Here is a 23,132-nt window from a genome sequence, read left to right on the forward strand (position 1 = left end):
AACAGCCTTCTCAATGTTGCCTAATTACAAAGTGCTATAGTACTTTTCATCCAAACGAGTATGAACTTTTTGTCAAGGAATGATTTTTCTGATGTGACTCGATGCACATAATTTATAAAATAAGTGCAGAAAGATATATTAAAACATTTTTTTCCTATATCTGAGGCAAAACTGAAATGTTGATTTACTTATGATTTTAGAAGAGATATTATTCATCACAAAGGGAAAATGTTATACCAGCTAAAAATACATACTTATTTTTATTTGTGTCCACTACTGTTGACTTTAACGGTTCCTTCCTGTTGGTGTGGTAGTATTGGTTTATATACCTATTAGCAATGTATAAAAGTGCCATGTCTTTGCATTTCTTCCTAATGAATTTCCTTCTCTCTCCCTTATAGTTTGCTTCCTTGTGTTTTAAGTCACTGTACTGCCACACTTGTGCAGGGAAGTGTAATAATTTTGACTATGGATGTTGATCTACTATTAAAGAACCTCACCAAATAACCATAGGAAAAAGATCAGTGTGTATAAATACGAGGGGGAAAACTGGAAACCTGGAGGGACCTTGAAGGTAGATTAAAAAAAGAACCCCACGTCTTCAGGAGAATCACCAGTGTCTGTGTAAATACAAAAGAGAAATAGTGAGCGCACAAAAGTGTGAGCAAAAATTTAGTTGAAAAAGGAGAAACTTAAGGGCCTCCTGACAAATAATATAAAATGAACCTGAGCCCAGAGTGCAAGAGAAGAGGCTGGTCAGTGAGTCCTCACTGCATGCCAGATGCACAGAAAACGGTATGTGCAACTATAGGCATGTCGAGGACACAAGATTTTAACATCTAACAAAGTGAATTAGAAGGGAAGAAAATTAAAGATGTTAAATTAAAAATGCCAGCATAACTAGTATTTACCAGATCTAGAAGAAATAGCAAATACATGTTTTTCTATTTTTAATTATCAGCAATGTTGATACTGATACTGATTTTATCTTATTTAAGAGAGTTTCCTAACTTTCTGGTTCCCTAAATGAATTTATTGTCTTCATATATTACAGTCTTCAGACCTTATTTATTTGCCTCTGAACAGGCAACAGATATAATTTTAAATTATTGTGAGTTAGTTTTATTATCCAGTTGAAATTATTCTGAAGTATATTTTTAAATGAAAGTGACAGCTTTAGAGTGTTTTGAGGGAGGAAATTAAAGTTGTGCATTTGCGTTAAGACAACCAAGAGCTCTGTCATGCTGTGGGTGTAATTCAGGACATCGAGGAATGAAATCTGTTCTTAAAAGAATTGATGGTAGTTTTAGGTTAGCATATAAAATCACGGAGCTGGTGCTCAGTTGAGTCCTTGGCAGCTTATAGATGTTACTGTCATGTAAGTTACACCAGACACAAGAGTGTGCACTACTGTGGATAAACAACAACAGCCACAGACGAAAAAGACAGAATCCAAATGCAGGCATGCAAGATGCCAACTTCCCCGCCTCCCTCTTCCCCAGGATGCCTTGTAACTAGTGTGGGGAGCCTCCTTTTAAACAGATTTACAGAGGTTAATTGGGCTGGGATATTTTAGATTATGTTCCACATTAATGAAAATGCTGATTTTGAGCTGTCATGACTCCAGTGCTTTTTATACCATGATAATTATTTTAAAACTTTGTCTTCTGTGTTGTTGAAAACATCTTGGCAGAAAGCCTATGTGACCTGATTAAACCTATGAGTTGTCAGCTGTGATCTATAGTTCTCAGACGAGGTTGCTGACTGGGCATCACTTAGGAAGTTCTTGATTTAAAAGCAAAATTAGATTGCGACTACTGTTTGCCATTCCAGTGGTACATTTTTAATACTCTATTTAGGGTCCTGATTTCACGGTTTATAGGCAATTGGTGAACATATTCATTCACTAATATATATTTTTAAAGCATAGCTAATTACCCCATGATGTATGAATTTCTTTCTCCCCCTGAAATTACACAATGGAAACTCCCATCTAATCCTGTTTGTTTTCTAATTTTTGTATATAGTTTGTGAATCAGTTATTCTATGGGATTTCAAATTCTGTTTCTCCAGCCATACAGAGAAGCAGAATAACTACCTTTAGATGTGTTTGTTTATGTCCTTGGGATTATTATTTTTTTTCCTTTCTCAAAATCCCAAATTTTTTAACCCCTTCTCATTTTATGCTTAAATCCTTGAAATTTGGGAAGATTGATGTTAGCGTATTTTGAGAAGCCAGCGTTACCTTTTTCCAGGGATCCAATCTAGGATGAGTTAAAAGGGGGTAATAATAGAAATTCTGGGATGCATGTAAATATTCTCTTGAAAAGAATTTTCATACTTATGCTTATTGATGAATGTGAACAAAGAAATTCTCAGCATGAATCGTAGTACACTGATGTTGTTTGATCATTTTCTCAAATAAACAAAAATACTCACACGATTTGTCCTGTTTCTCGCTTCTTCTCTCTCTGTCTCTCTCTTCCCTTGAAGGTCTCAGCATCAGAGGAGCCCAGGAGGAGGACCCTCCCGATCCCCAGCTAATGAGACTGGACAATATGCTTTTGGCAGAAGGGGTTTCAGGTCCTGAGAAAGGTGGGGGATCGGCGGCAGCAGCTGCAGCCGCGGCAGCCTCTGGAGGTTCTTCAGATAACTCTATTGAACACTCAGATTACAGAGCCAAATTGACCCAGATCAGACAAATCTATCACACAGAACTGGAGAAATATGAACAGGTCAGCAGCCGCCACTCTCATAGTCCTGCACAAACCCTCTGTTGCTCTTCTATTAGACTGCGCTAACCGATTCTGAGGGCTGTGAGGGGTAGGTGTTAACACAAAGAGTGAAATAAATAAGGTCAATGCAAAAACCCAAGTGAATTGTTGGATTCATGAAATGAAGTCCCTTTGAGATTTCAGAGGTGAAGGGAAACCTATTTTGTCCCATCTACTTCTTCTAGTTTTATTCATTCCTCACATTCACGTGCCCTTACTACCACGCCTGCAACCATCCTTCCCCTCTAACCTCGCTGCTTGGTGCCCTTCAAAGCTCTGGATAATTAACATTTACACACTGGCCTTGTTCATGAGTTCTAACAACTTTTAAAGGGAAGCACTGCACAGGGAGCTCTTCCTCTTGTGCTCTGAGCTCCAGAATCCTCCCAGGAATTAATTCTGATGGACTGTGCCAGACTATAGGGAAGGGAGCTACTGGCACAAAGTAAGCAGGTTCTGGCCTTTCTCTCTGAAGAGGAGACTCCTAGGATAATTATAGATACCTTGGAGCAGAGAATACTGGGCATTGTGTGCTAAATTCCTGAGTAGATAGGGGATGTGTATTAAAAATGCTGTCCTCAGCAATTACGTTAAACATACTTCCTTGAATCTAAGCTATCTTTAATTTTAAGCTGTGTCATTGTTTATGTACCACCAAGAAAAAAGTTAACAGTACCCAATTGAACTATAACATGCTGTTGACTGTAATATGCTCCATACTTCACAAAGATGTTAAAAGGTGGGAAAAAAATAAGTCTTAGATTCAATGAAATCATGTAAAATGTTGGTAGTTCATTTTCAACTTATTTTTGTTGTTAGTTTCAACCTAGAAACCTGTTTAGTTTGACAGATTTTTCACTAGCAGGTAATTTAAAAACATTTTTATGGAAATATTTAAATGTACCCCCAAATAAAAAGAATATTATTACATTGACTTGGGTGAAATTGCCAAGCTTTAGGTCAAAAACAGTTGTGTACTGGCAGTTTTATAGAGCTCAGCCTACAATAAGGCACTGCCTAGACGCCCATCACCCAGATGCATAATATCAGTATTTTGTCAGTCTTTATTTTGCTTCTCTCTCTCTCTCTCTCTCTCTCTCACACACACACACACACACACACACACACACACACGCACACACCTTGTTTTGGTTTTGGTGGGCTATTTTAAAGCAAGTCTTAAGCATCATATCGTTTCACTAGCAAATACTTCATTGCACAGCCAGGCACTTCATGAAGTCCAAACACTTTAATGTGATGTGGGCGTCCTGGCCAGTTTTATTACTGATTTTTCTTCTGAGTTCCCTGCATAGTTTCAGTTGTATATGTTATTTTTTTCATTGCCTTCTCAAATATTCTGGATATGGTGGTATTAAGCAAATGTTGGACTCTGTTCCAGAGGTGAGTGTGTTTGAGGGAGGGTAGAAAGTTTATGTAGCTTGATGTTAAAATCCAATATAAATTAATATTATAAGATATTGTCTTTTTTTTTATCCTGCATAGTACTTTCTGGAATCTCAAACTGTATCTCTAGCCTCATTTGTAGGGATCATTTTCAGTGGAAGAAGTGCAAATAAGAATCTTGGAAAAATTATCTTATGTATGTACACTTAAAAAATGGAGCTTTCTGATTTGACATATGAATAATTGAGAGTAAACAAAAGAAGTCTTGATTGAAAAAGTTGCCCTGAGCATAAACAGAAGAAAATGGTTCCAATTTGTAGTATAATCTTAATTGCATAACTTTATGTTAACTATATCTATACATACTTCCTAAATAAATACCACTATTCACCTTGCATGGAAAGATCCATAGTATTAGGGGCGAAATGACCGACTTTCTGGATAAAGAATTAAGGCGGTTCCCTCACTGTCTCCTACCAAGTTTCTTCATACCAGCTTCCTTTTTTCCTCCCTTGCCCTGTTGGGAGTCAGGTGAGGCTGTCATCAATCAGCGTCACCAGGGGTTTTGTTTTGTTTTATTTGGAATTGTTTTTGCTTTAGGAATACACACAGGTTCTTTGAAAGTTAATCTGTAGTATGTTCTTTTGGATTTTTTTGGATTCAATATATTCAGAAGTAATGAGTTTTAAAGTGTAATAATGACTCTTATTTCTCGATATATTCAGTAACCTAATAAAAACCACTTAAATATATATTTCCTTGCTCATTTTTGACACTCTCTGAAGGAAAAATACAGCCATTTGATATTGCTATAGTTTTATGGACAAATTAGTAGATGGAGTGTGATGACTGGTTGGCTGATTAACAGAATTTCAGTTTACAGATTTCCTTCTATAGGTTCTGAATTGTTTTAGAAACAACATAGCAGCATTTAATTCACTTGAGTTTCTGTGGGGTTGGTTTTTATAGCTTTTCTCTCTGTAGTTCCTAAGTTATTCAATCAGTGAGTTTTGACATAAGATAGTCAATTGTTTTTTTGCAAGTCTTTGGGATACAAGTTGTGGGCTCTAACTGGGCGAGACCTTCCAGGGATACGCTTTGGAGCTACTAGGAGGGCTAAGCAGAACTAAGTGAGATGAAAAGGTGGCATTTCCAAGATAGGTGGCATTATAATTTCCATTTTATAGATGAGAAAATGAGACTCAGGTTGAAAGATTTGTCCAGTGTCACACATCTAGTTAGTGTCAGAATCAGGTATTGAAGTCAGTTTCTGACAATATGCCTTCCTTTTCCACTGAATTGTGCTGCTGCTTATATAGAATTGGAAAATAATTTAGTACATTCTGGTTTTCTCTCATTCGCTCATGTCGACTTGCGTTTAGAATGGGATCAGAGTAGAGAAGGAAAAAACAACTATTTTAATGACTTTCCAGAAATTATACTTTTCCTCCTAAAAGTAAGCATGAGTATTCTGAGTGACAGAGCTTATTAATAATAGGAAGAACATACCTGTTAAGGCAGTGGCTTCAACAGAAAATTGTGTTGAGTCTTTTACTGAAAGAAACAAATACATTGGAATCTTAGAACTATTCACTTTACTGTGTTTTGCAATGAAGCAGTAATGAAAATGTATCTGAAGCCTGTTTAGATTTAGATTGCCATAAAATTAACAAACACGACCACTGCAGTAAATTAAAATACCTTATAAACACAGCCACATTTACAAAGCTAAGCAGACTAGAGAGCTACAGTTCGAGCAAAATTAAATCCAAGCTGCAAGGCTCAGTTTTATATGTGTGTTTCAGGAATGGTACTGTCTTTAAAATCCTGTCCTTTTTTCCCTCCAGAAAATGTCCTTTGATCTTGTGTCTTCATTTCGTAGACTCAGATATAATGATTTTTGGTGATAACCATCTAATGTCACTTACAAACACTTTTGAAATATAAGGCCTAGAATATAGAGTAGAATAAGGTTCTTGAATATTACTACCACCCAAAATGAATCAAAACTTTTTCACTTTTAAAAAAAAAAATTATATTTCACTTTTCTTTTGTTGATCCTGACACCCAACAGGGATATATAATTTTCTGAAGTTTGCAGCAACTATCTTATCATACTTTGGGGTGCACTGCTTCTCTCTTTAGCTAGGAAAAAAACCCTGGTTGCTTCTTTGTCTTTTTGTTGATTAGCTACAAGTTTTGAAGAATGCTTTTACTATACCTTTCAAATAGGCTCTTAGGATTAAAGGTCCAACTATTAAAATAAGTGAATTCCTAATGAACTTGAACCAGGGGTCCTGGGAACCCCGTTTCTAAAAATTCAAGGCCTTTTGGCTTCCCCACCTCTCTACCAAAGGGAAATGGACACATCAGTTTTTGCAAATGAAATTTGACTTAGACATTTGTTCTCAGTTAAAAAGAAAAAGATATATCACGCCCTGTGCAGCTCTCCTACTTTGCTTGTACCAGAAGAAATGCTTGTACACAGGCAATTCACTCCATAATTTACAGCTGCTATAATAGAGATGACATATTGAAAGCTATCTACTATAATTATATTGAAATACATTTTTGCTGAAGGCAAAAGTGTTGTAAGGGTCCCAACCCTCCCCAAGCATCTGAGAACCTGCTTTCTGAGTTCACAGATGTCTTCTGAATTCACCTCGAATCAGGTGAAACATTGAGCCAAGCATGCACACCAAATGTATCCAAGACCAATCAGGTACCACTTAGCTACTAGAGGACTTTCAGACTATAGGGAATTAATTATTGGGGGAATGGAGAATGAATGTGGAATCTAAACCATCATAAAGGCATGTCCTTGTGCTTTTCGAGGATCTCAACATTTATGTGGTCAGATTTGCCGGTAAAATCCCCTTTGCTTCTAAAGGAGTTTTATTTTTATGAGGTTAAAAAATGCTGATATTAATTACCTTAGAGGTTGTGTAGCCCCCAAATTCCTAATTCCATTTTTGCTATTTGTTCTTAAGAGTTAAGCAGGAAGGACAAAAGGGTCCAAGCTGACAGAAACTCTGTATTTCATTCTCCCAAGCAAGGCTTTGTCATTCACTGCTTCCAAGGGAAGAGTTTCACTTCCTGTCAGCCTTCATGCTGGGTCTTGTCCCTGGCTGGAGAGAGGGTTTGAGTGTTTCCCTTTTTTCCCTCCAAGTTTCTACTTTATTACTTCTACATACCAAATTTATCTTTGACCACAAATTTGATTAATAAAATGAATTGTTTCATATTTGAATATTCTTTTGTTTTCAACTTCTGTCTGTATTATTCAGGCAGTAGGAAGGCATGATTATATTACTGTATTAAGTAATCAGAGCAGGGACTGTTTGCAGAATAGCTAACATATACAAAATATGAATTTCGTATAATTGCCATTTTCATTGTCAATAATTGCCATTTATTAAGTATTAATTCTGTTCTAGGTTCTATGCAAAGAGCTTAAAATATATATTATACTCCTTACAAACCCTTCATGAGATAGTCCCCTAAATCATGCAATTAGGTAAGATGTTTTGAGATACAGTAGATATTTCGTCTTTGGGGCTGTTCCTTACTCATATTGGGCTCATTCTACTTGGTTTAGAAAAAATATCTTTAAATATTGCCTTTTATTCTAAAACAAGAAGAATTTGTTACTTTAATAAGCATTCCATAAATACAAAATCTATGATATTGGACTAGAGTTACTTTCAAGGTTATAAAGACATCTACATCTAGAGAATGGATACATGCAAATTCAAGAGGCAATAACTTTTTTTTTTTAAGATTTTATTTATTTATTTGACAGAGAGAGATCACAAGTAGGCAGAGAGTCAGGCAGAGAGAGAGAGAGAGAGGAGGAAGCGGGCTCCCTGCTGAGCAGGATTCCATCCCAAGACCCTGAGATCCTGACCTGAGCTGAAGGCAGAGGCTTAACCCACTGAGCCACCCAGGTGCACTGAGAGGCAATAACTTTTAATGGAGATTTATTCTTTCTTTGACAAGTAGATTTTAGAATGGGGTATCATGATTGGTTGATTGCAGTCAGCTTCTCTAGATGGTTACAAAAGACCAATTCAGTTTTTAGATCTGATCACTGACCCAGTTTAAAGCTTCTTCTAAAATTAGTGCTTGCTAACTATCTGATTTTATATGTTTACATTCAATGGTGTGAATTTACAGGCAAGGAAGGGGTTGTATTTTGAATTCACAATGAAAAAAAGCACCACCACAAAAGAAACGAAACTTCAACAAAGTCAAACAAACCTGGAAGTTTAGCAGACCTGAAAACTTTAATTTTGAGGGTAAATGAAATGTGTACAGATAGTGAGGAGACAGTTTTACCAGCCAACAAATATCATTAAAATCATTATCATAAATCACGTATTTCACATCTTCAATTGGTTTTGGATTATTAAGGAGAAAGGAACAAATGGCAAGGAGAAATTCTCATAAATAAGACCTGGTTGAAAATATTTTTTCAGATGAAGCTTTTCATATTTTATGTTCATTGAACTATGTTATTGGTATGTGTGTTTTAAAACACAAAAATGCATCCTAGATCATTTTCAACAGCTAGACTAAAAGAAAAAGAGGTTTCTGCCATTAGTTTAAATCAGAAAATTCAAGGAGTCAAAACTCTTATTTCCTGAATGTTCCAATTAAGCAAGGTGTTTCTGTGTTTGTATTGTGGACATTGATGACCAGAAAAATTTTAACTGATAATCTCACTTGGAAAAACAATAAGGCAATGAAAACTTTCTCCAATGTCTATTTTAATAGTATAGTCTTTTTTTTTTTTTAAAGATTTTATTTATCTATTTGACAGAGAGAGATCACAAGCAGGCAGAGAGGCAGGCAGAGAGAGAGGAGGAAGCAGGCTCCCTGCTGAGCAGAGAGCCCGATGCGGGGCTCGATCCCAGGACCCTGAGATCATGACCTGAGCCGAAGGCAGTGGCTTAACCCACTGAGCCACCCAGGCGCCCCTTAATAGTATAGTCTTATAGGTATGACAGAGATTGTGATAAATGTTTAAAGCGAACCTCCCACGTTAAAAACGGCATTGATGCTAGTATGTGGTTGGGTGGCCCTTCAGAACAACTCTGCAATCATTTTATCATTCTCATAGCATTTATATGTTTAAAAAATGTATACCTTTTAAGGACTAGAAGATGAGGCAGTACTGTGCTCTGCTGTGAAACTGGTTACAGATGATGCTGTAAATGAGGCTGTAATTTACTTTCAGTGGTATAAAGGAAAAAAATCACTTTGCCTAAAGTGTATGCATCTTTCTTAAGGGTGTACCCAGATTTTAATTATCTAAATGTAAATACTTAACGAATTTTACTTAGAGTAATGAGCTAAAGTGCACACTACATAAATGAGATGTTCTAATTAATCATGTATGAACTACTGGTTTAAAGAAAAGCTATGTGAATTCTGTGAATGTTGGGCTATTGCCAAATTGCTAATCAGCATTTGCATTCATAGATGAGTTCACTTAATAAGTTGTGAGACATTCAGCAAATGTTTTAGGAAATTATGAGTTTTTAGATGCAGAAACTTTTTGCTTTTAACCCTTTTTCCCCTACATGCTTCCTAGAAACCATAGGGAAACATTATTTCTGGAGAGATTAAAATGCAGCTAGAGAAAAACTTAAGAGAGCTAACATCTCAGGTATCATTCACATAGGAGTTTTGGATTATTTATCATGTTGTACACCCTGTCAAAGATATATGTTACCATACTGTGTGAGCTAGGTTTTTAGGAATTTACGATGTTATATGTGCAAATTAAAAATGCTTCCTTCGTCCAATACAGTGATTCTCAAAAGTTTTGGGTCTTAAAACTTAGACTCTTATAAGTTATTAAAGACCCTTAAGAGCTTTTATTGGATGGATTTCATCTGTCAACATTTATTATGAGAGAAATCAAAACAGAAAAATTGAAAGTATTTATTAATTAATCTTAAACTAATAATAAATCATTATATGTTAACCTAAATAACATTTTTGTAAAAACCTGTATTTTCCCCCAAACCTCAGCATCTATTGAGAATAATGACTCTGTTTTTACATTCTTGCCAAACTCTTTAATATTGGGCCCAGTAGAAGTCACCTGGATCTTACCCATGCTTCTGCAGACAGTCTGTTCTCATGTGGTTGAAATATACAAAGGGCTTCTGGATCTGACCTCGCACAGATATGGCATTGGAAAAGGCAGGAGTATATGGTAATAGCCTTTTCAGATAGCTATGGACTTTCTTCTTTGATATTACACCAAAACTTGACAAGTTGTAATTCCTTAAAAGGTAGTTATAATGTGGAGTTTGAAACCATATCAAGTAACTCTTTGTACTCTGTTTCTTTAAAGTCCATTGGTCTAATACGCACTTCTAATGTTGTTTTTGTAACATCATGCATTGATCATTTGGAAAATACTGGTTCACTGAGTTATATCCATCTTCCAGTGTTGACACATTTCATTTGATGATACCAAAATATAGTTAAGAGTATCAACACCAAGCTAATCAGAAAGTCGACTGGGAAACTGTGAAGCTCACAATGGTGGATGCAAGTTTTGCAAAATTCTGATTTTCACTTGAAAACTCAAATTTTGTTATGATATACACTACTTACTGTCAGCTCTTTGACTTGACATGGCAGACACACTTCATTTTTGAGAGAATATCCGCCAAATACCCGAGTCTGAATAATTATAATGTGTTAGTTTTGCTTTTTGAAAAAGTGGTGTTCCATGAAAAAAGCAGCTTTAGCTCACAACTGAAACATTCTCACAAGTGCTTTTTCTCAAGATAACCAACCATTGATGTGCAGTAGAAGTGCTTTTTGTTTGTTTCCCATTTTGTCACACAGAATTTTACAGATGTAGTGAAGGGTTGAGATGTAATAAAATGAAGAATTTCTCTTGCTTCACCAAGGACATTCGTAAATGAAACTGTCTTTTTTGCGTGTGTTTGTGTGAATGCATGGTGGGAAAGAATTAAGAAAGAAATGTCAAAGATTACTCAGGATGTGGTTTCCCAAAGAGTTTTTCTTAGCACTTGAGTCTGCAAGATGCCGTAGAGCTGTGCTATCCTGTCTGGTGGCCACTAGCCATGGGGAGTAATTGAGCGCTTGAAATCTGGCTAGTTTTTTTTTTTTTAAGATTTTATTTATTTATTTGACAGATGGAGATCACAAGTAGGCAGAGAAGCAGGCAGAGAGAGAGGAGGAAGTAGGCTCCCCGCTGAATAGAGAGCCCGATGCGGGGCTCAATCCCAGGACCCTGGGATCATGACCTGAGCCGAAGGCAGAAGCTTCAACCCACTGAGCCACCTAGGAACCCCGAAATCTGGCTAGTTTGAACTGAGATGTGTGAATGTCCCAGATTAGAAAGTGTGCCCCCCAAAATAACGTAATATTCTTCATTAGCCATGTTTTTAAAATACTGAATATGTGTTGAAATGTTAATAGTTTTCATATAGTGTGCTAAATAAATATATTTTTAAAATTAATTTCACCTGATTCTTCTTATTTTTTTAATGTGGCTGCTGGAGTTTTGTTTTGTTTTGTTTTTTAATTTCATATGTGGCTTGCAGTGTATTTCTTTCGGATAGCACTGCTCTAGAGAAAAGAGATTTTTGTATCCTAATTTATCTGGGGAAAGTTGGCTTTCCCATTCCCCCTTAAAGGTTTATTCTGCATATTGCCATATTAGTCTTGAGGAGTCTTGCAAAAACAGACAGACAAAAATCTTTAAAAATTTTGGTTAACTCAGCATTTTCCAAGCATACTGTACTTTTGGACCATCTATTGACATTCTCTGGAACTAGCTATAGAAGCACATACTTTCTGATCCCTGTGTGGGGACATGGTGCTGGTCTAGGTTTCTTCATTTTATCACAGAGAAAACAGAGTGTGAGAGTTTGTCAAATTACATAATTTTGAAATTATATGAACATCTCTTTAGAGAAAGTGCAAGAAAAAAATATGTACAAATATTTCTTGGCAGGGTGACCACTTATATTCAGTTTGGCCTACGGTAGGGTAAGTAGTATAATGGGGGACAATCTTAAGTTTATTTTTATTTTGGTTTCCTTAAAGGTAGAAAGAACTTAAGATTTTGGAGCTTCACAGTTCTTTAACATTTTACTGCGTCATAACCTAGGACAATCATTCTTAGCCTTTTTAGTTATAAACTGGCTAAGAATCTGAAAAGAAAACTCCCCAGATTGTCCCTTCAGGTGTTACACATCTGCATACAACTTGGATAAGATTTCAGGGAGTCATAGACATTCTAAACTTATCCACGGACTGCAAGTGGAGAATTCTTCACATATGGTGCAGGGATAACGTACTTACAGATACTAATCAACATTACTCTTGAACTGCAATACAACTGACCAATCAGTAGATGCTCATTGGATGCCTACTGTCTGTCTCTACTGCACACAGTTCTACACTCTGAAGAATCCTGTTAAGTGTAACACAGGGTCACTACTCGCTTAAATTGCTTAAGACTTAAAACGTATGGGGGAGAGACAAAAGCACCCTTTAACTGATAAGCAAGACTCATTTTACCTCACCTTAGAAATATGTATAGGAAAGCTCTGTAAAGCTTAGAGTAACTGAAACACCCAGTGTACTTACTTGAAAGGTTAGTTCTCTAATGAGCAGTTAGAAAAACCATCATGTGCTATATGTGAGCAATGTTCAGGATATCTGTAGGGAAGTGGACATTATTACAGCTTCAAACTATGTCTTGCCGTGATCAATGATTGTTCTGTCTGCTCGCCCTACCAGGGGCATCTGTGCAATAAGATACAGAATCTCTCTGTCTTGCCTTTTTAATGAAAATGCCAGAAGATGTTCTTTTTATCCAAGGGTATAGACTGGTGCTTTATTTACCAAAGCAGTAGTAGATTTCAGTGTAGGCCCCATTACTTGGTTTTATCGATTTAAAACAATACAGGTGAACTGAAAGAGGGGTTGAAGGTTGTTAACTTAAAAGTTTGAGACCCAAGTCTGATCCTTGTTTTCCTGCTGCACCTGCCCCGAAGAGTAAAGCGGCTTTACTCATCTTCCACGGCTGGCTCATATCTACTGATAAGGCCCACACCACAGCCAAATTATTCCAGGACAGTGGCATCCTTGTCATCCAAGGCCCTTTATGTCCTTCCATGGACCTGAATCCCTCTTCTCCTCTACATTTTCTCTCATCCTCTGAACTTGCTACCTATCATTATTTCCAGGGTTTTTCTTGTGCCTAGCATTCTTCCTAATGTCCACCTTTATCCACCTTTCAAAAATCCTACCCATTCTTTGAAACCCAAATGTCACTCTGCCATGAAGCCTGATGATTTCTCTGCCTCCAGATGAGAATACTCCCTCCTTGGAACTTAGGAAACCCTTAATCATATCTTCCAGTGACACTTTGCACAGACTGCTTGCTTGAGAATTATTTTCTTATATATATTTTATCGTACTAAAGACCAAGTGCACATCTTGCTCATTTCTCTCTACATTAATAGCATCGGGAAAAGTTTGCCCTCCATAGCCCTTCATTAAACATTTGCTGAATATACGTAAAATCCCAGAGAAAAACAGGAGGTGCTTAGTATTGACAATGCACATATATTCATATTTATACATAGGAGTTGGTAGAGCATGTCCTCCAGTGGGAAAACCTCATTTTGGGACTGGGAAAAGGGTGGATGGAAGGACAGTTGAGTGCTCTGCCTCCTTTGCATGTTGGGCCATTCATAGTTTTAGAATTCTCGCTGCCCCATCTGACTATCACTGCCATTTGACAAATGTCTTAGCTTTCATTTTCCCCTACCCACTGCATAATACCATTGGCAATTGCAAATGAAGTGGAAATTTAGATGTTAATGTTTGGGTATGATAATATAAAATACCAGATTCCTAAGGAGTGACTTTTTTTCCCCCCTTTACAGGCATGTAATGAATTCACTACACATGTGATGAACCTTCTCCGAGAGCAGAGTAGAACACGTCCCATTTCCCCAAAAGAGATTGAAAGAATGGTGGGCATCATCCATCGAAAATTTAGTTCCATTCAGATGCAGCTCAAACAAAGCACTTGTGAAGCAGTTATGATTTTAAGATCAAGGTTCCTTGATGCCAGGTATGTGAGGCCACAAATCTGTTGCATGGCTTTTTTTCTTTCCCCCTTTCACTCCTTGTATATTATTTTCTGTAAAACTGGCCAGTTGGTCCTAGAGTCTTCTTTAATTTGGCTAAGAGCTCTTCTCTACAGTGGATAGGTAATTCACCTCCTGGTGCCGGCACTGTGAGGCCTCCTCTTATCTGGGAGTGGTCCTACTATTAGCTACCATTTTGGTGACTCAGAAAACAGATAGGATTACTGCTGCTACTAATGACTTAGGAAGATGTAGCCTTTAATTCTGATGCTAATAAGTATTTTTAAGGATAAAAGTATTTTAAGGATAATTTTCAGTATGTAACTCTGTTTTAACAAAGGTTTGCTTTCTAAGAATTTCTCAGTGTTACATTACCTGTGCCTATTACAAGACAATGCTTGGAGACACTGATATTCCCAAGAAAGAAATGTGTTGTAGTTAATAGCAATGACCGCAAAAACCCCAAATACCGTTTTTCCAAATCAAGGAAGAAAGCTTATCAGTTTCTTCCATAAAGATGAAAATTTCCCTTTTATCTGAAACTTTCACCAAGTTTTGCAGGAGTTGATCAGTTGTATATGATGTATCATACCTACTAGATCATGTAGCAGAATTGTCAAGCTCCTAGGGTATGCTGCCTCTGAGGGGAAGCCTTTTGGACATTGCTGAAGTTTGTGATCGGTCTTCAGCTTTTGAAAGGAGTTTCTGTTTTGTTTTGCTTTCTCTCCCTTGCAATCTGACAGAGGTGGTAATTATTATCCAACTTTTACAATATTGAAGAAAATAACTAAGTTAGCCTCTCAACTGGAAAACAAGATGTGTGGTACAGTGTTCATGCCAGAGCTCGCTCTTAGAGAACAGAGAGTCGTATGCCACCTAACTGTACTACCATTCTCCTAGCTAAGGAAAGCCCTGTATCACTTCTGGTTCCTTCTTCTTCCATACTGAATCAGTTACCAGAACTCACCAGTGCTTGGTTTTCAGCCTTGTCCATATTAGCTCTTTCTTTCCATGCTCACAATACCCAGTCCATCCTTTTGTACCTGGCCTAGCACAGTTCCCTCCTGTGTCTCCCTGTCTCCAGTCTCAGTCCCTTTCTTACCCATCCTTCCCACCGCCCTGGCACGTCCCTGTGATGCCCCAGTTGCTTTGCTTAAGAACCGCAGTAGCTTTTCAGTGCTGGATAACTCACATACACACTACTTAACCTAGCATTTAAGGCCTTATGTGACCTGTTCTGCCTGAATTGCTTTTTCGTTATTAAGATTCTTTGAAGTTTTATTCTATTTTTTTCCTATTTAAAGAATCCCAAGCTCACTTTGGAAAATTGGATAATCTATAGAATAGATAAATGAAAGGTTAAAGAACATTACATTTTTGCTACATAAGGAAAGAAAATTACTGAAAATGCTCTAGGATATTTCCTTCTGGTTTGGGGGCTTTAAAAAAATGTTCTGGTGATGGTGCAATATGCCTGATTTGGTTTGCATTTTAAAAAATTTACCGTGAATAAATAAACATTTTTATATAGTATAAGCTCTAATTTTAAACATTTTAATGGTTGAAGTCTACCAAATGGATATATGATAAATAATTTACCTAGCTATTCCTGCATTTTTGAACATTTAAGTTGTCCCTATTTATTTCCATTATGGTTTCTTCTTTTCTTCTTTCCTTTCTTCCTTCCTTCTACGAGTATTTGCTTATGCTGAAGATTATAAAAGTAAACAAGATAGGTTAACATATTTGACCCAGTTGAACTTACATTCTACTTGGCAAAACAGACAATCAACAAGTAAACAAATATGGGCATACCTCAGAGATTGCAGGATTGGTTCTAGACCACCGCAGTGAAGCGAGTATCACAATAAAGTGAATCAAATGAATATTTTGGCTTCCTAGCCCCTATAAAAGTTATGTTTACACTGTACTATAGTCTGTTAAGTGTGCCATAGCATTATATCTAAAATAAAATGTACATGCCTTAATTAAAAAATACTTTATTGCTAAAAAAAAAAATGCTAACCATCATGTGAGCTTCCAGCAAGTTATAATCTTTTTGCTGGTGGAGGGTCTTGTCTCAGTGTTGATGCTGCTGACTTATCAGGGTGGTGGTTGCTGAAGGCTGGGGTGGCTGGGACAATTTCTTAAGACGACTGTGAAGTTTGCTGCATGACTGTCTCTTCACAGACGATTTCTCTGTAGCATGTGATGCTTTTTGATAGTATTTTACTCACAATAGAGCTTCTTTCAAAATTGGAGTTAGTCTTCTCAAACCCTGCTGCTGATTTATCAACTGTTTATGTCACATTCTAAATCCTTTGTTGTCATTTCAACCATCTTCATGGCATCTTCACCAAGAGTAGATTCCATCTTAAGAAATCACTTTCTTGAGGGTTTCTGGGAGGAGGGGAATAGGGAGAGGGTGGTTAGGTTATGGACATTGGGGAGGGTGTGTGCTATGGTAAGTGCTGTGAAGTGTGTAAACCTGGACCCAGACCTAGACCCCTGGGGCTAATAATACATTATATGTTAATAAAAAAGATTTAAAATTTTAAAAAAAGAGAAGTCACTTTCTTTACTCATCCATAAGAAGCAACGCCTCATCTGTTCAAGTTTTATCATGAGATGGCAGCAATTCCGTCCACTTCAGGCTCCACTTTCTAGTTTCCTTGCTATTCCCACCACATCTGCAGTGACTTCCTCCACTAGAAAGTCATTATGAGGTTTGGAATCAACTTCTCCCAAACTCCTGTTAATGTTGGTATTTTGATCTCTTCCCATGAATCATGAATGTCCTCAGAATGGGGAATCCTTTCCCCAAGATTTTCAATTACTTTGCCCAGATCCAGCAGAGGAGTCACCATCTCTGGCAGCTATATCTTTACAGAATGTATTTCTTAAGTAGTGACACTTGGAAGACAGAATTCTCCTTGATCCATGGGCTGCAGAATGGATGTTGTGGTAGCAGCCATGAAAACATAGTCTCATTGTCTATCTCCATCACTGCTCTTGGGTGGCCAGGTGCATTGTCAGGGAGCAGTAATATTTTGAAAGCAGTCTTTTTTTTCCGGAGCAGGAGGTCTTAACAGTGAGCTTTAAGATATTCAGGAAACCATTTTGTAAACAGATGTGCTGTCATCTAGGCTTGGTTGTTCCATTGATGGAGCACAGGCAGACTAGAGTTAACAGAACTCTCTAGGGCCCTACAATTTTTGGAACGGTCAGTGAGCATTGACCTCAAAGTCACCAGCTGTATTCGCTCCTAACCAGAGAACCAACCTGTTCTTTGAAGCTTTGAAGCCAGGCATTGACTTCTCTAGCAAGGAAAGTCCTGGATGGCATCTTCTTCCAGGATAAGGTTGCTTTGTCTACACTGAAAATCTGTTGTTTCGTGTAGTCACCTGCATTAATGATCTTAGCTAGTTCTTCTGGAGAACTTGCTGCAGCTTCTCGGTCAGCACCTGCTGCTTCTCCTTGCACTTTTATGTTATGGAGGTGACTTCTTCCTTAGACCTCATGAACCAACCCCAACTAGCTTCATAGTTTTCTTCTGTAGCCTCCACCCCTCTCTTAGCCTTCACAGAATTAAAAAGTGTTAGGGCCTTGCTCTAGATTAGACTTTGGCTTAAGAGAATATGTTCTAGCCTATTTGATCTTCTATATAGACAACTAAAATTTTTTTTAAAAGAAAAAAAAAAATTAAGATTATTTATTTATTTATTTGAATGAGAGAGAGAGAGCGAGAGATCATGAGCCGGGGGAAGGGTAGAGGGAGAAGCTCAGCAGGGAGTCTGACACAGGACTTGATCCCAGGACCCTAGGATCATGACCTGAGCTGAAGGCAGACACCCAACCAACTCAGCCAGCCAGGTGCCCTGTATTCACTTTCTTATCATTCATGTGTTCTTTGGAATAGCATTTTTAATTTCCTTCAAGAACTTTTCCTTTACATTCACAACTTGGTTGACGGTTTGACTCAAGAGGCCTAGTTTTTGGCCTGTTTTACCAAGCTTAATGAAGACACCCCTTTCCCTCTAAGCTTAATCATTTCTAGCTTTTGATTTCTAGTGAGAGATGTGCAACTCTTCCTTTCACTTGAACACTTAGAGGACATCGTAGGGTTATTACTTAACCTAGTACCAATATTGTTGTGTCTCAGGGAATAGGGAGGCCTGAGGAGATAGGGAGAGACGGGGGATGGCCAGTCAGTAGAACAGTCCAAACACACACAACATTTATTGAGTTTGCTGTCTTCAATGGGCACGGTTCTTGACATCCAAAAGCAATCACAATAGTAACATCGAAGATCACTGATCACAGATCACCATAACAAATAAATAATAATAGAGATGTTTGAAATATTTCAAGAATTATCAGGATGTGACACAGACACCAAGTGAGCAATTGTTATTGGTAAATTGCCTCTGATAGATTTGTTCAATGCAGGACTGTCACAGACCTTTAATTCATCAAAATTGCAGTACCTTTGAAGCACAGTAACAAAAGGTATGCCTGTGTGCTATGGTATTCTATTCAGTTATGCAATGAAATGCAATGGTAAGTGCTGTGAAGAAAATAAAACAAGGTAAGGAGCAAAAAAATGATGAGAAGAGGATATTATTTTAAACATGTTTATGGAAACTAGTGTTTCAGTGAAAATCTTTATGCATTGAAACTTTTTGATCTTTAGAATTATTTCCTAGGATTAGTTCTCACAAATGGAATTATTAGATCAAACTTCTAACATTTTTAGAACATTAAAGTGTTCTCTCCTGTGATTAATACAAAATGAAATCCCCTTTGTCTTACCTATTTCCTCTGATTAGAACCACTGCCCCTCCTCTCCTCCCAGCCCCCCATCTCTGGCCTTCCACAGTAAACTCCCAACCCTACCCCAACTTGGTCGCCACTGATGAGTTGTCATCTGTGAGGGTGTCCAGCATGGAGCCTGGAATGGAGCGAGTGTTCATGTTGATTTCGTGAGACCTTGCTCATCCTTCCAGGCCCAGCCTAAATGTTCCTTTTTGGGAAGTCCAGGGCACGGGACTGGTCTTTACCTTCTCTTCAATACTGATACTACATTGTCACAATTCTCTACACCAAACTTCATTCAGATTGCCTTTATTATAGCTTTTCAGGAACATAAGCCACATTGTCACTGAAAAGCAATCGCCAAGTCTTGAACGTTTATATTCCCCACGATTCCAGCAAGCTTCTAAGTGCAATAAGCTGCAAAAGGTAGTTTATTGGCTAAGCAGATGAATGAATATTTCTGCTTCATACTTTTAATATCTCAAGTCAAAGAGTTCTAAGGTAGTGTCAGAGAACAAAAAAAAAAAAAATTTCAAAATTGCTTCTCAAATTCGAGTATTTTAACAAAAGATACTATGTAACAAATATTTTAAAGTACTTCCTTCAGAGAGAAATCCTTCCTAACAATTGTTATCCTTATTTCTGCTGATACTTTCCCATTCTTGTCAACATGTATGCTTTTTTTAATTACATAACTGCATTCATAATATATACACCTAAATGATTTATTTTTCTTCTGAGAAGAGGAAGTATGTTAACAAGTCAGCGTGAGCAGAGGCCGAATGGGAAGGTGGCAGAGCTTGGAGCAGAGTCCCTTCTCCCGCAGAGATTGCTGTTAGTGATGTTGCAATGCTGATGGGACACAGCCCTGGGACTGAGGCGCCGCTGTACGCTGGCCTGAGGCACAGCCATTTAGAGTGTGCTAAAGCCTGCGGGAAAGGAACTTAGGGGGATGCTTAATGGGCATTTTCTACAGAATGTTTTTCTAAAAAATAAATAAAGCGTAACACCAAGTTCTCCTGTTTTATGCCTTCAAGTGAATGCAAACGCTGAGCTTTGGTTCCATCTATTCCTGTAGTGACTGTCAGCAAGCCCTCTGCACTGGGAAGCCAAGGTTTTTCTGTTCTAGGCAAACATGCTCATTCAGATACATGATTTCCTTGCTCACTGTGGCTTCTCCTTTGGCCACACTTACATTTTCCTGGTAATTGGACAAATTGAAGCATGTACCAGTGCAAAACATTTATGAAGAAATTTGCGTAGGTCCCTCTGCTCTTCTAGTAGAAGTGCTCTAGTAGGTTGGACATAGCCAGACTGTCTGGGGTGAGGTATCCTATTCTGCTCATAAATTTGTTCTCTGACATTTTTCAGCGTTTACTAAAACCATTCCTAAATAAGCTAGACTTAGCTTTGCTTTCCCAGATATGCTCCTATTCATTCCTCCTTTCATTTCCCAAAGAAATGCCCTTGTGTCAAGCCTCAGTCTTGCTTCTGGACTCCATGTTTATTATTATTATTATTATTATTATTATTATTATTATTTTAAAGATCTAATTGGCTTTATTCAACCATTTAGCAACTGAGCAGCATCCCATCTAACAAAGAAGGGTGCTCTGGACTCCAGGTTTTAGACTTAGAGTTCCGAATTCATATGCTTACATATAATAGATCGGTGGAGTGGCTGGTTGAGGGACAATAAGGATTAGAACAGAAGGGTGCATGTCTGGGGGCATAGCCATCACTCAGCATTAGCCTATGGCTGGGTTCTGAGAACGTGGGATTTGTGTGGCTGATCTTCCAAGATTTTCATAAGAAGTCAGAAACTTAGATTTTCATGGGTAGGTCATTTTTGTATGGTCTCAACAAATATGATACTGTATCATAGTATATGGGCCAGGTAATTATATATAGATTTGGGCCAGATAATTATCTATAGATTGGACAGTTTCAATACCTATCCTAGACCTTTTTCACCCTACTCACCCACACACCCACTTTTCAGAGGGTGCCTCTTCCAAGTGCCCTCAGGTCAGAGGAATGCATGACCGCTGCAGAAATCCCAACTGCTGTTCTTGATGTCTTTCTCTCCCTTTCCTTCCCTCTCTGTTTTTCCTCACCACCTCCCCCATTTAATTCCATCATATTCTGTAGATTTTAATTCCTAAGTAGATCTTGAATTTTTTTCTTCATCCTTCAGGAAACAACCGATGGTGTAACCTTCCAAAAAATTATTAAAATTGGGAAATTTCAGGACTCTAAGCTGAGGTGTTTTGATCAGACCTAGATTTCTTCCTCCCCTGACTCTCCCTTAATGTTGAGACATAGATCACATACTTAACCTGCCATGTTAGTGACATCATTTTAACTAGAAGAATCTCATAGGGTCTACATGTTTTACAACTGCCTACTGACTCCTTCCTGAGTATAGGATATCACAAGTGAAACGATCATTAAAATTATTTGGGGAAGTATTTTCTATTTACTGGAGGATCTAATTGAAAGTGAAGTCTGACAAATGCTAATTTTCAGGATGGAATTCTTTAAAATTATAATAACAAAACCCAAACATGAGTAATATTTTTGTTGTTTGAAAGAAATTGTTAATAAATACTTGGTCTTCTAACTCTGCCACCCCCTTCCCAGTAAAAACAAAGATAATTTCCTTCCCTGCTTTCCCTTGTGAACAAATCATGCCTTATTCCAGACACTTGCTTATGCAGAAAAATCTAGAAATTCTTCATGTATTTTTTTCCTGGGGCACCTGCTGGCTCAGTGGGTTAAGCTTCTGCCTTCGGCTCAGATCATGATCTTGAGGGTCCTGGGATCGAGCCCCACATTGGGCTTTCTGCTCAGTGGGGAGCCTGCTTCCCACCCCCACCCCCATCTGCCTCTCTGCCTACTTGTGATCTCTGTCAAAAAAATAAAATCTTTAAAAAATAAAAACTTGTTTAAAAAATGTATTTTTTTCTTACCTTCCTTCTCTCTTTCTTCTCCACTCACTGCCCCCATCCAATCTATCACCAAGTCCTACTGTTTTTACCTTTCAGATAGATCTTGAATCTTTTTATTTCCATTACTCTCGCCCTATGCCAGGTTACCATCATCTCTCAATTTGACCATTGCAGTTGTCCCCTTAAATATCTACATTTCCTGGGGCTTCTGGCTGGCTTCAGTCAGTTGAGCATCTGCCTTCAGCTCAGGTCATGATCTCAGGCCTGGGATGGAGCTCCCCCTCATTGTCGGGCTCTCTGCTCAGGGGAGTCTGCTTCTCCCTCTCCCTCTGCCTGCTTGTGCTTGCTTGCTCTCTCCCCGACAAATGAATGAATAAAGTCTTTATTATTATTATTATTATTATTAACATATAATGTATTATTTGCCCCAGGGGTACAGGTCTGTGAATCGTCAGGCTTACACATTTCACAGCACTCACCATAGCACATACCCTCCCCAATGTCCATAACCCAACCCCTATCCCCACCCCCTACCCCCCAGCAACCCTCAGTTTGTTTTGTGAGATTAAGAGTGTCTTATGGTTTGTCTCCCTCCCAATCCCATCTTGTTTCATTTTTTCCTTCCCTACCCCCCACAACCCCCTGCCCTGCTTCTCAAATTCCTCATATCAGAGACATCATGTGATAATTGTTGAATAAAGTCTTTTTAAAAAGATCTACATTTCCTTTCATGCCTTCATCCAACTCTTCTCTGCAGTTAGAATGATCTTTTTGGAACATAAAACAAAGCCTTTAATAGCTTCCTGTTGCACTTAAAATCTTAAAATTCTTATGGATCCACTAAGTGTGTGTATAATCTGGTGCCTGCCCATCCTTCCATGCCAAACTTAACATATTCCCTCATTTTTACTGTGTGCCAGTCTCCTCTGTCCCTTTGGACTTCCCATGTTCGTTTCTGTTTCAAAACCACTTTCTCTGCTTATTCCTCTTCCCCTCTACTTTTTGTCTGACTAATGTAATGCCTACAC

At 37.9% G+C, this 23,132-nt stretch overlaps 1 protein-coding gene across 2 annotated transcripts in view; it reads left to right on the top strand.

Annotated features, from left to right (window-relative positions):
• Positions 1-23,132, top strand: part of PBX3 (PBX homeobox 3) — a 212,747-nt gene that overhangs the window by 156,492 nt on the left and 33,123 nt on the right. For both annotated transcript variants that reach the window (XM_032865873.1, XM_032865874.1), the window contains exons 3-4: positions 2,494-2,735; positions 14,132-14,322. In XM_032865873.1, coding sequence (XP_032721764.1) covers positions 2,494-2,735; positions 14,132-14,322 — 433 coding nt within the window. The remainder of the gene's footprint in view (positions 1-2,493; positions 2,736-14,131; positions 14,323-23,132) is intronic.

The sequence above is a fragment of the Lontra canadensis genome, unplaced genomic scaffold (genome assembly GCF_010015895.1).
Source record: "Lontra canadensis isolate GAN:19392208 unplaced genomic scaffold, GSC_riverotter_1.0 scaffold30, whole genome shotgun sequence".
NCBI lineage: Eukaryota > Metazoa > Chordata > Mammalia > Carnivora > Mustelidae > Lontra > Lontra canadensis.